The 14,004-nt window shown below is 37.3% G+C and overlaps 1 protein-coding gene across 1 annotated transcript in view; it reads right to left on the bottom strand.

Moving 5' to 3' along the window:
- LOC141338651 (phospholipid-transporting ATPase IF-like) overlaps positions 1 to 14,004 on the bottom strand; it is a 103,831-nt gene that overhangs the window by 38,546 nt on the left and 51,281 nt on the right. Inside the window, exons 12-18 of the mRNA XM_073844252.1 lie at positions 13,691 to 13,888; positions 13,455 to 13,613; positions 11,605 to 11,780; positions 7,950 to 8,018; positions 7,796 to 7,869; positions 7,607 to 7,710; positions 4,051 to 4,232 (exon numbers count right to left, since the gene is read on the bottom strand). Of these exons, the coding sequence (XP_073700353.1) occupies positions 4,051 to 4,232; positions 7,607 to 7,710; positions 7,796 to 7,869; positions 7,950 to 8,018; positions 11,605 to 11,780; positions 13,455 to 13,613; positions 13,691 to 13,888 (962 nt within the window). The remainder of the gene's footprint in view (positions 1 to 4,050; positions 4,233 to 7,606; positions 7,711 to 7,795; positions 7,870 to 7,949; positions 8,019 to 11,604; positions 11,781 to 13,454; positions 13,614 to 13,690; positions 13,889 to 14,004) is intronic.

Raw genomic sequence — 14,004 nt, 5'->3', positions numbered from 1 at the left:
AGCTGTTAGCATGATTGGCATGTTACTAACATGTCTCTAGCATGATTAGCAGTTAGCTTGAATGTGTTTGAATGCATTATAAATATAGTTCATAGAAGTGAAATTTAATTGAGTCTCAAGGGATTCTGGGAGTTTGGAGTTTGAATCGTGTTGATCAGTTATTAAAATCTTTTAACACTTTTTGTGTTATCCATTGAAAACAAAATGACCAATAAACAAAAGTCACATGACTGGTACAACTGTCAAGCATCTGGTAAACTCGTGTTATTATAACAATAATGTGGAACGATTCCATTAATATGAGGTTTCTTGTCTGGATTGTCAGGGTTAGTTTTTTTTTTTTTGTGCACAAAATAGCAAATGTAGGATTCATATGAACAAGCTTGAAGCTCATTTATCCATTTTCATCCATAGTATGTTCTTCAGAACTCATTAAATGTATCGTTTAGCCTTGACTTTACACAGAAGTGAATTAAACACAAATGTTGGCATTTACTCCAGAGACGGTAGAGAATGCCAACCACATAATTGCATACGCAGCCACGGCTCATTGTTTCCCCTGAGGCCCGATTAAAGGTGCAGATTAACAAGCAGCTATTCACACCTGACATACAGAAACAGCTCACCACCATCACAGCAAACCTCAACCCATCCGGACCTCTAGTCATCATCTGTTGACAGCTTCATCAAGTTTCACTGCCCTACTTTTAACTCTACACCTGCTACGGTGTTCATGTGGTCTTATGATTAGATGGAATAGCTGGTTAAAGAAAACTCACTCAGTGATAAATACAGTGAAGGCCTGGCAGATATAGCCGAGGATTGCTCTGAAGATGTTTATTGGGAGGACAAGCATGAGTTTTAATGGTTTGTCAAACGGCTCACGGAAATCCCAGCGACAGTGGTTTCGGCACGATTCCAGTCACGTTGCTGTGTCCCTGTGTGCCTTTAACACTTGAATTGAGCTGCTGCTCACATGTGGACAGAGATTGACGGCTGGCCTTAAGAGCAGCGTGAGTCACGGAGACACGTCAAACCGCATTAGCGGCGGACTTCCTGCTCTCCAGCTCTCCGTCCAAGAATCACGAGTGGGTAGCACACGAGTGTGAACTCGTCACACCACTGCCACTATCATCACCATTCATTGTCACACAGAGCATATACATTCAACAGATCCAAAAGACTTTTAGTCAAAGTTCTTTTGTGCTTTCAGGTCTCAGGTTCTGGCTCAAAATCACAGCTTCTGACACTTGAAGGGGAGCTTTTTTTAATGCAGATAATTAAAAAAAAAAAAAGGCCAAAAATCTGACAACATATTTGTTGAGCCCTAACTACACAGCTGCACTCTTGCACTGTGCCACTCGTCTCTGGTGCGGACACCATGCTATATGTGACCCTGGACCACAAAACCAGTCATAAGGTTAAATTTGACAAAACTGAGATTTATACATCATATGAAAGCTCAATATATAAGCTTTCTATTGACGTATGGTTTGTTAGGATAGGACAATATTTGACTGAGATACATCTATTTGAAATCAGAAATCTGAGGATGCAAAAAAATCAAAAAGACTGAGAAAATCACCTTTAAAGTTGTCCAAATTAGGTTCTTAACAATGCATATTACAAATCAAAAGTTACATTTTGATATGTTTACAGTTGGAATTTTACAAAAAATCTTCATGGAACATGAACTTTACTTAATTTCCTAATGATTTTTGGCATAAAAGAAAAATCAAAAATTTTGACCCATACAATGTATTTTTGGCTATTGCTACAAATATACCCCAGCGACTTAAGACTGGTTTTGTGGTCCAGGGTCACATATTTTAGTATGCCATTCGGCTGATACATTTTTCTGTTTGGCTTAGATTTTGACAGCATTGAAAACATTAGCGTCCAGGGCTGCTCGATTTGGGCAAAAATCATAATCACGGTTATTTTGGTCAATATTGTAATCATGATTATTTAACTGATTATTAGTGATTAACTTAAAAAGCGAATACTTTAATGCAGAGCCGCTGAGAAACAGAGTTGCGACACTCCCATAGGCTTCCATAGGAAGTAAAGCGTATCATGGAGCGGCCAATAGTTCCAAACAACCAATAGCTCCTGCATTGAAGCCCATTCATTTCAGCGCTTCTCACTTTTTTTTTTTTTTTTTTACATTTTAATGCATCAGTTGACCTCTCGAAAAACTGGCCAGTAGTGGTATTTTATGAAGCGTGTTATAGTTAATGTTTATCGTAAGATAATAAACAGTTATACTGTAAATGCAGTTAGATAACGTGAGAAACACCGTAATAGCGTCCATAACCGGATACTAGTTGTCATATTAAGTTTTTAGTCTTTCTGCAGTCTTTCTCACCCTGTAGGAGGTTGAATGAGTTTCAATAAAGACTGCGTTCAAGAAATACGATAAAAATGTATGCTTTAAAGCAATTGGTTGCCTTGTGTTTTTTAAACACTATTTTCATCTTTTCTATAATGTTAAATGCCATATTTGCTTGCCTTTTATAATATGCACTTATGTTGTATATTTGAATATCATAAAATAACACAAGTAAATTACTTTTTTTTTTATTTAACATTAAATCGTTAAATCGAAACATTTGATCATGTCCAAATACACATTCAAATGTATTTTACCTTAAATATCACACTAACTGTAATATAATACTATTTTAGAAAATGTTATCTTTTAAATGGTCAGGATCATTATTGCACATTATTTAGTATAAAAAAAACCTCCTCAAAATATGAACTAAATAGAACTGAACTATATATTACAGTTATTTAATTGAATAAAAGTTACACTTAAGGTGTTTGGTCACATTTGACTGCCAAAGAGTATGAGAGCATATTAATTATGTCTCTTTATCACTCCTCAGAATAAAATGCGATTGTAAAGCGTATTCTGAGTAGTTATCAATATACAATCAATGCACATTATGTGTTAATAATTACTCGAAATTGCTGCAAATATAGTAAAACTGCTGTCTATCCTACTTAAACCCATTCAAACACATCCGCTGCGGCGAGATCAAAGCGTGTCGCAACTCTGTTTCTAAACGGCTCTGCTTTTATGCAAGTCTAAAGTAGTAGCAATACTACAGAAATAGAATGTAATTATTTAAAACGTAAAATAGCAGCATCTCCACTGTAATAGTTAAACATGCTTCGTTTCTTATTAAAACTACAAAAGCCCTTCATTCAAGAGCAGGGAGTGATTTTTCTCTTTGTATTTTTTACGTTTTAGTAATATTAAGCACAGAGACGGCAGAAGGAATATTATTTGTCACACGGATTAAAATATACTTTATTTTTTTTATATTTTTGTGTGTATTTGAGTGTTTAAGGGCACACCTTGGGTTAAAAGATAACTTTACATGCAAGTTTTCTTAGGCGCTATTGAAAACACAACATCAAAGAAACGTAAATCAAGCACGTCCCGTTTTGTGAAAGTCACGTTACATGATTTTGCTGATTTGCATGTGAAATTAGGCTTTTACAGTGGAGCGAAATCGCACCACCGGAAAGGGGGAGGAATGGGGCGCAATAATCATTTCATCTCGATTACTGCATTTCCATGATCGTCTGAAGCCGAAATCAAAATCGAAACCGAATTGCGATTAATTGCACAGCCTTAATTAGCGTTTCTACGTCCAAGCATCCATCCTCTGTCTTCATTATATTAAGATCTGTGTTTAATACTACTAATGGTTTGTGCATACCAAAGAGGGACATTTTTCTTTTATAAATAAAAAAAAGTAAACAAAAAAGTAGTAAGAATACAAATCGAATACAGAGTTTATTTTAGGGAATCAAGTGTAGATGGAAGTGTAAGTAATTATTTATGTAAAGTAGATACAAATTTCAGCAATTGTGCAGGATTTTGCTACCGTTAAATGACATAGTGTGATGTCAAACTGCAGCTGTCAAAGGAATCCCACGTGACCTGAATGAATTTGCTTATGCGTATGAGACGTCCGTCTCCACCTCAGCATTGCATTAGCATTCTTGTGGGTGTGTGTATGTGTGTTGACTCACTTGTCCTCCACCCCAGTCGCTCCCAGAAGCTCCAGGTCTTTCTCGATGAAGTTGAAGACCTCGACCAATCGTTCCTCTCTCTGCTGCAGAGCCGTCCTGGCTTCATGAAGCCGCCGGTCCACTTCCTGATACTCATCTGCACTGAAGTGTCTGCAGGCCACCACTAACGTCCTCAAACCCTTCTACAAAAGCGAGACGGGAAAAAAACGACATGAACATTTGCTGGAAGGTTAATGTAGTCCATTTTGCTGATTTGGCTCCAAATGTGGACCAATCTACAGAATAATATAATACAAAAGTTGATGCAAAGGAGCACTGACGATGAACTGCAGGCCAAGAAGCTGCTTGAAAGCCATAATCCTGAGCTCCACGTCTATAATTGAGTTAATGCTTTTAAGCGCAGACATGGAGGAGCATTTCAATGTGGCTGTTGTGTCCGAAACATCCCCTGAGTCTCAATACAATCCTCTGAGAACTGACATAAGCTTGTGTGTGTGCAACAGAGGTGATGTGGGTCTGAAGACGCTCTCATGGGTTTCAGCACAGCTGATAATGAGGGCTAATTAACCGCAGCACTCTCATCAACATCTGAATTAGAAAAGCTGAGCTCAGACCAGACCTCGACATTTCAACTAGACTTTTAGATGTTCTGAAGCAAAAGTTAGGAAGGCGCTCGCTTATTATCCATGCTTGCAAGAAGTTGCTAGGTCATTGTCTTGTGGAAGTTGTTTCCTGAACAAATCAAAGTCTCTACGATGTTCTGGGGCCGGATTCATTAAAGGATTAGTTCATTTCGTGATTAGTTCATGTCTGGCTTTCTTCAGTCTAAAAATAGATTAAGGTTTTTGAGGAAAACATTCCAGGATTTTTCTCCATATAGTGGACTTCAATGGGACCCAATGGGTTGAAGGGCCAAATTGCAGTTTCAATGAAGCTTCAAAGGGCTCTCAAGCGAGGAATAAAGGTCTTATCTAGTGAAACAATTGGTCATTTTCTTAAATTTAAACTTATATACTTTTTAACCACAAAAGCTCGACCTCAATTGTTTTGCCCTACCCTACATTTGTGCATTTGTGGTTAAAAAGTACAAACATTCTAATTTAGAATTTTAGAAAATGGCCAATCGTTTTGGAGATAAGAGCCTTATTTCTTGTCTGGGATCATGAAGAGCCCTTTGAAACTGCAATTTGGACCACTGGTCCCTGTTTAAGCCCACTTTCTTAGGGTGCTTTCACATCTGTGGTTCGGTTCATTTGGTCTGGACCAAGGGCAACAAATGATACATTGTAGCATTTTTCTGCCGTTTTGGGTCCTTTTCACACCACACTGATTGCTCTGGTCCGAACCAGTTGAAACGAACCAAAATGCAGTCATGTGACAACATCCACATCACTCGTTGGCCAGATCGTGTCATTGAACCACTGATCTATAATAGAGAATTATATAGATCAGTGTATTGAACGTATTTTCTAAACTGTTAGGCACGTTTTTTCAATTCGCGAACGCGCCGCATCGAGGTAAAAACATCTCAACTTTTCAGGATGCTGCAAGCACACCGCAGGTCATGTGACATGAACCAACCAATCAGCTTCATCCTTTCCCTTAATAACATTGAAAGCACTGGCAAGTTGGAGGAACAACTTATACAGGAATAAACATTTTTTAATAAATATAATAGCAGAGCTACTGCAAGCGATTTTTAATGCTGAAAAATCAATTTATCCTTTGCTGAAACTTTAGCGTATTTATGGAGAGCGCAGGTCATGGTTGCTTAGCAACGGCAGACGCCACTGGAGCGCAAGCTTTCCACGCGTTTTTAGGCGCGACATGTGAACGGCACCTTAAACAATGAGAAAGATTGTGATGTTCTTGTGAGTTTTTGAAAGTTGGGACCTATATGATCATCAGACCAAATTTATGAGGCTCCGCACCTCCTCACAACTCCAAGTTTGTCCGCGAGCTGTCAAGGGGCTATGTTGCTAAAGCGCTAACTGTCAACAAATACTTGTCCTCATCCCATAATGAACAGCGCAGCAGACTACGGCAGCTGGATTAGTCCAAAAAGGTGCAGTACTTTTTGCGGTTGGGTCTGTTCAAGTTCGGTTCATGTTCTCACCATAAACGAACCGCTCCAGTGTTCGTTTGAAAGCGTACCGAGACCACCTCTTCAGGCAGGTCTCGGTACGCTTCTTTGGTCCGCTTTTGGTGCGCACTTGAGTGCGATTGCTATATTCACACCTGGCTAAACGAACCGCACCAAAAGGGAAAACGAACTCTAGTGCGATTCAACCGAAATAAATAAGGCAGGTGTGAAAGCACCCTTAAACAAATCTTTGAATGTTTTCCGTAAAAAACTTTGGACTGAAGAAAGCCATGAGCTTCTTGGATAACATGGGGGTGAGTAAATTATCAAGATTTTTTTTTTTAATTCTGGAAGCGAATACTTTAAATATTCTTAATAAAATAATAATAAATAATAATCGTGAGTAAGGTGCAGAGACAGAGGCACTTCCTTCAGCCTGAGACTTATTTCACTTTTGGTGTGAAAGGGTCTTTATAGTTGGCAAAAACAAACATTTTGAGTTTTTGCTTTTTTGAAAAATTAATAAGCAAGCCCAGCTCATAAGTAACAATGCGTTACTTTCCATAAAAAGTAACGCAATTAGTTACTTTTTTATGGAGTAACACAATATTAAAGCATTACTTTTAACCCAAGACTGGTTCTGAAGACAAAACATAAGATCATCTCAAATTCCCCACAAGAATCTTAAAAAAACAAGTCAGATTCACCAAATTTAGGTGAAGTTTCGCAGGCAAAACATGGCCTATTTTCCATGTTCAATAATGTTGTGGGAATATATGAATAATGGCTCACCCAGTAACTTTTAAACCGAACTGCTTTTCGTTGGTTAGAACTGCAAATTCCTGTGACTAATAGGAGCTCAGATTTCATTTATTTTCTGAATTGCACAATATCCTATGGAGATGAATGGAACTGGCCAGCGAAATCCAATTAATACAAATATCAAGCATTGCAATTTAACACTAGCTACATATTACTACAATGCATATTTCTACCACTGATCTATAATATAAACAATGATCAGTCTTGATTACGGATGAAGTGACTTTTGCTGAATTTAAAATAGAGTTCAATTCTACAAATCTATCTACAGTGCACAGCATAAATGCGTACACCCCCTCTAAAACGTAACAAATTCAGCCATTACTCTGTACTTAGAAGACATGTTAGGGTTCTTTGGAGATATATTGTTCCAACAAGCCTGCTTGATCAACTACCAAAGAAGAATGTCAAAATTATTCAGGAAAATAAGATGATAAAGTGATAAAAGTGATCAGATGTTTTTTGCGAAAATGAGTACACCCTCCTGAAAGTCACTAAATCAAACTAGATACAAAAAAGTTAATCAAGACTTAATCAAGTTGGCTAGATTTAGTTTAGGCAGGAATTTAAAAAAGAGAGTAAATTCAATGTTAGTACTCAATTGAATGAGTAGGTGAACTAGTATTTAGAGTGAACTAGTAGACAGCTCACCAGAGCAAACTCATCCACGTGGACTCTGGTTTTATCGATCTCGCCGCTCGTGGTGTAGGGCAGAACGGCTGATTCGGCTCCTTTCGTGAATAGCACCTTTTCACCTGATGAAAGACAGAGCATCATTAGATAACTCCTCACGGCTGTGCTTCAGTCTTAAACAGCACACATGTGGTTAGAGGCACATGCCTGAGGGCTTCTGCAGTATCACGCTCATCCTTCTGCGGTTTGCGTCAAACTCCAGAACATGGAGGAGTTTGTACCTGCGTGTGGAAACACAGCCGTTTACCAGACAACTCCTAAAGCTAAACAACCTCATAAATATGCACTAATATAAACATACCTCTCTGCTTTTCCAAATGTTTTAATCTCCATGTTTTCTCCACGGCTTCCTACAAAAGTGACACCCATCCTGAAGTCAAAAAGAAAAGTGTTTTTCACAAATTTAGTCAGTGGTCAAAAGAATACACACTCTATTGACAAACTATATTTCTAATGAACAGGTTTGACCACTTTAGTACTTGAGTACAAATCTTAATGTTTAAGCATGGAATGATATTCTAGGAAATTGTGTGCTTCTAATTGTATAGCAACAGTTTGCACACGACCCTTTCTGTTCTAACATGACAATGAGAAATGATTCAGTCAGTGTGGAAGAACTTGACTGGTCTGCATAAAGCCTAATCACAGCTGAACATCTCTGGTCTGACTTTAAATGCAGACCTTGAGCCAAAAACCCATCACCAAACTCCAATGACTTGTACATGCACTACATGGACAAAAGTATTGGGACACACCCTTCTTTAGAACAGAAAAAGGCACTTTCAAAACTGTGGCAACACAGATGCAAGCATAATTCCTGATTTAAAAATTGTATTTCCATTCCTGTTGCACCAGTTTTGGAAGTGTCTGAAATGACTGTACCCATATGTACAAGTCATTGGTGTTTGGCGATGGGTTTTTGGCTCAAGTCAATCATTTTAGATCCTTAAGCATCCAAAATTGTTATGTTGTTGCTAGAGGAGGAGTACAGTGAGCCAAGCCTGGTTCCCAAAGTGACATTCAGTGTAAAGCTCTTATATAGGGATGTATGAGTGCTGAAGGTGTGAGGGAGTTGTGCTTTATCAACGCCGTCATGAAATCACACACTTTCGAACAGAAAAAGAGTACCAAATCATTGTTTTAAGTGTGAAAATATAGCAAAAGTCACAGAGACATTGAAAAACAAAAGACTTGTGACAAAGCTCCTGAAATAATCAGGCCTTTACGTTAAGTTTTCATCAGGTAATGAGTCAATTTTTGCAAGAAAAAGAACAGGAGAAATACCAAGCCTCTCAGAGCCGGCAAAACCTATGAAAAGAGTGACTGTTTATCTGAGTAAGAGGCAGCCTGCAGACATCTACACTATCTACTGTAGCCAAAGCACAATAAACTCATTTAACTTCTTCCAAGGGCCATATGTAAGGGATAATCAACGGTTTGCCGTGCGTTAAAGGATTTTAAATGCACGACGTGGAGGCTAATAACCGCCCGACGCGAAGCGGAGGGTGGTTGCCTCCGCGAAGTGCATTTTAAATCCTTTAACGCACGGCAAGCCGTTGATTATCCCGCTTATTCCATGGTTATAGACAAATTAAAACTAGGATTGATATTTGCAGCGCAAAATTTGACTGAATGGATAAAAAAGACGGTTATTTTCGTCAGTTATGACAGGCAGCTCTAGCATTCTGGCCGCTTCAAATCAGACTCAGAGATTAAATAGTCCGGTAAAATCACATTTATTTGAATGAAAAATAGCATTTGTTTCAGTAGATTATCGATCGACCAAGAGAGAGTGTGAAGGCAAGAGAGATGACAGTTGCGTGTGTGTGTGTGTGTGTGTGTGTGTGTGTGTGTGTATGTGAATGTGCGTGCGTACCTGCATGCTGTGCGTCTCTCTCTACAAACAACAATTCATTCAAAAACAGCAGTTTTACCACCTTGTTGCTGAGGAATATAATGTAGCGATCTAGTATCTATGCTATTTTAATAAGGATCGCAGGCAAACGCTGACAAGAAGTTTATGTATGTGCGCAGCACAATGCGATCTCCGACCTCTCTCTCTCTCTCTCTCTCTCTCTCTGTGCTTTTGCGTGCATCAATTAAAGCAGCGCATTAATATAGAACGGTGATTAAACTGACTTGGAACTACCTGTGCATTAAACGGTTTTACTGCACACCTGCCAGCCAATCAGAATCCAGTATCCAGACATTCCATGGAATAATTACAAAATATAGACTTTCAGGGAATCCACACTCTGGTCTCAAGAGACCAAGTCAATCATTTTAGATCCTAAAACATCCAAAATATTGTTGCTATAGGAGGAGTACATTGAGAATTGTCTGGTTCCCACAGTGACGTTCAGTGGTAGTAAAACTCTTATATAGGGATGTATGAGTGCTGAAGGTGTGAGGGAGTTGTGCTCATGACGCCGTCATGAAATCACACACTTTAGAAGAGAAAAAGACACTTCCAAAACTGTGGCAACAAAGATGGAAGCATAATCTTTCTCTGTTGGACCAGTTTTGGAAGTGTCTAAATGTACAAGTCTTTGGTATTTGGCGATGAGGAATCCATACTCTGGTCTCAAGAGACCAAGTCAATCATTTTAGATCCTAAGGCTACGTTTACATTAATCCGGATACATTTGAAAACGGAGTTTTCGTTTTAAAACGCTCTCCGTCCACACTAGCGTTTCCAAGCGTTTTCCAAAAGTTTCTCATCCACACTGAAACGTAGGAAAACATCAAATTCGCCTTACCGCGCATGCGTAAAGCCTCCAAAATTATACAGACGTAATAAGTTTAAACGAAGTTCTTCTGGCGGGATAATTTACGGAAATATCTCATCGTCCACTGACGCGTCTATATCGCGGTCATTCATATTTTATCTGAAAAGCAGTTGTCGTCATGTTTTGCAGGACAGCAACTGTGAGTAAATTTTCTATCATTTTAGGACTGTAATTTGAAGAGTGTACAAGGTAAATCTCTTTAGCAGCAGTGTGACAGTGAATAGCACAGGCACAATTACTGGTGTAAACATAGATATCTATTGGTACAATATGCGTCACATGACTAAATATGCGTCATCGTTTTCAAAAGCCTCCGTTTTCACAGTCCACACTACAACGCGAAAACGGCGTTTTCAAATTTATCCACTTTTCAAAAAGCTCAGTTTTCCTTGACAAAAACGCCGTCTCAGTGTGGACGGAAGGCCAAAACGGAGAGAAAAAGATGCGTTTTCAAACGAAAACGTATTAGTGTGGACATGGCCTAAAACATCCAAAATTGTTATGTTGTTGCTATAGGAGGAGTACAGTGAGACGTGCCTGGTTCCCAAAGTGACATTCAGTGTAAAGCTCTTATATAGGGATGTATGAGTGCTGAAGGTGTGAGGGAGTTGTGCTTCATCAACGCTTTCGTGAAATCACACACTTTAGAACAGAAAAAAGGCACTTCCAAAACTGTGGCAACAAAGATGGAAGCATAATTCATGTATTTAAAAATTTTATTTCCATTCCTGTTGGGCCAGTTTTGGAAGTGTCTAAAATGTCTGTAGACTTATGTAAGTCATTGGTGTTTGGTGATGAGTTTCTGGCTCAAGGTCTGCATTTAAAGTCACACCAGATGTGTTCAGCTGGGATTAGGACTTGGCTTTATGCAGACCAGTCCTTTCTATTTGAACCTTGCTTTATACACGAGGGAATTGTCATGTTAGAATAGAAAGGGTCCTGTCCAAACTGTTGCAATAAAATTAGAAGCACACAATTCCCTAGAATATCAATATATGCTTAAACATTACGATTTGTACTCATGGATGGAAATGACTAAAGCAGCCATAACTGTTCATTAGAAGGGGTGTCCTAATACATTTGGCAATATAGTGTATTTGGCATGGTTGACTGCAAAAATTCCCAGTAGTGGGTGACAGAGAAACTGAGCTACAGCTATGCTCTCACCTCTTGGTGGCTTCCACTAGTGCTTTCTCGTCAGGAGAAGAGGCGTAATACTCCATCTGAGGCGTGAAGCCGTTGGCGTGTGAGAATGGGTCTCCCGGCCCATCCGTTTGATCATAACTGATCTGCACCGTGTGACACAGTGAGACGGCTTTCAGGAACAACTCCTCCGCCCTGTTCTGAACGAAGTAAACACACAACAATACCGTCACACTTTGATTTAAAGCATGACTGGTTAAAAAGATGTTAAATGGTTCTTTATGGAACTATTTAGACAAAAAAGGTTCTTCTATGGCATCGTGCAGCACCTTTATTTTTAAGAGTGTAGGTCAGTACACTTAACTCAATATCTGTCTGTGAATATTAGGCAGCAAAAATACTAATTTAAAAGTGAATTCTACATGTTCTGTGTGTTTTCTGCCGCCTCTCTATATGAGGACATGAACACAAACAAAATCTGTAGAACTGCGAGAAAGAGTCACCTTATGAGCGTTTTATTGATTTTTCATTAATGTTAAGAAAAACTATCATCATATCATATAGGCTACAAACAACCTAAAGGTCTTCACAGCAACCCGACAAAATAAGAGTTTGGTTTAACTTGAAGAAATTGTTACAGAAATATTACTTAATGTAATAATAGTACTACTAGTAATAATAATAAAATTAGTAAAACATGTATTTACCTATTAAACCAGTCTAGAAAAATCTGAAGGGGAAAAAAAATGAATCCAGAACAATTACAACATAAAAAAATTAATTTTGAAAAAAAAAAAAAAAAAAAAAAAAGAATAAAAGAGCCCTAAATAATTATTAGCATAATAAATAATATTTTTTGCACAAACTAGTGTTATTTTAGTATCATATAGATATAATTGTGGTTTTTATTAATATCTTAAATTGAATTAATATCTAAAGGTCTTCACAGCAACCCGTCAAAATAAAAGTTTGGTTTAACTTCGAGAAACTGTTACAGAAATATATTACTTAACGTAATAATAGTACTACTACTACTACTAATAATAATAAAATTTATATTAAAACAATATTTTTAAAAGGAATATTTACCAGAAAAATAACTTACCATAATATTTCTGGAAAATAAATAAATGAATAAAAATAAATAATTAAATATATTATTAATTAATTAGGGCCTTACATTTTTGTTTGCTTTTTGATTAATATTTTTTAAATTTAGCCATTAAACCAGAGTCTAGAAAATGTAAACAGAAAAAAAAAAACTGAATCCAGAACAATTAAAATGGAAAAAAAAAAAAATTTTTGAAAAAAAAAAAAAAAAAAAAAAAAAAAAAAAAAGAATTTCACAGAGCCCTAAATAATTATTATCATAATAAATAATAATTTTGCACAAACTAGTGTTATTTTAGTATCATATAGATAGAATTCTAGTTTTTATTAATATCTTAAATTAAATTAATATCTAAAGGTCTTCACAGCAACCTGTCAAAATAAAAGTTTGGTTTAACTTGAAGAAATTGTTACAGAAATAATTTACTTAATGTAATAATAGTACTACTACCACCAATAATAATAAAATTTATATTAAAATAATATTTTTAATTTAATTTTAAATACACCACACATTATTTCTGGAAAAAAAAAAATACAAAAAATAATAATAATATTTTTTTAATATATAGCATCAATTAATTAGATATGCTTTTGATTATCATAATTGAATGAAACCATTAAAATGTAATCCAGAAAAATAATGGAAAACACAATTTGGTAAATTAAAATTGATCTACAATACAAGAAAAATGAATGCAATTGTAAAGTGTGTACTTCTGCACTTCTATCCCCACCAACAGAATTGTAAAAGTGACTCTTACCAAACAAGGCACCGAGCCGTCTGGAGAGTCTTCTGTCATTCCTTCAGGGACGAGCTTCCCGTTGATCTCCTGGTATTTGACACCATTGATAGAGCACTCTCTAAACTGCATCTCGTTCTCAGTGAGGGTTCCCGTTTTGTCTGTGAAAACGTACTCCACCTGCGAGAACAACATTAGCACAGTTTTACACATCTCAGACAGCATTACACCTGGACAAACAGTTCTAAATCACACACCTGTCCGAGCTCCTCGTTGAGGTCTGATGTGTTGACTTGAGCCTTCTGATCGCTCTCTTCATGATACAGATCCAAGTCCCAGCCGATGAAAAAAGAGCCCAGGAACTTCTGCAGCTCAACAGTTACGTATAGCGAGATGGGGATTATGAAGTTGTACAGCACCAGGAAAGCCAAGAAGTCGGAAATAAACTTCAAAATCTGTGAGGAGAAAACCACCAGCGGTCAGAATAACACCTGATAATATCACTAGATAAAAAAAAAAAAGTTTGTCAAGACAAACTTTAAGTTGGCTTTAGAAAGCTGGACCAGAAAGT

The sequence above is a fragment of the Garra rufa genome, chromosome 7 (genome assembly GCF_049309525.1).
Source record: "Garra rufa chromosome 7, GarRuf1.0, whole genome shotgun sequence".
Taxonomy (NCBI): Eukaryota; Metazoa; Chordata; class Actinopteri; order Cypriniformes; family Cyprinidae; genus Garra; species Garra rufa.
Note: the sequence above shows the minus strand (reverse complement) of the source record. Positions and strands in the feature narration are given on the sequence as shown.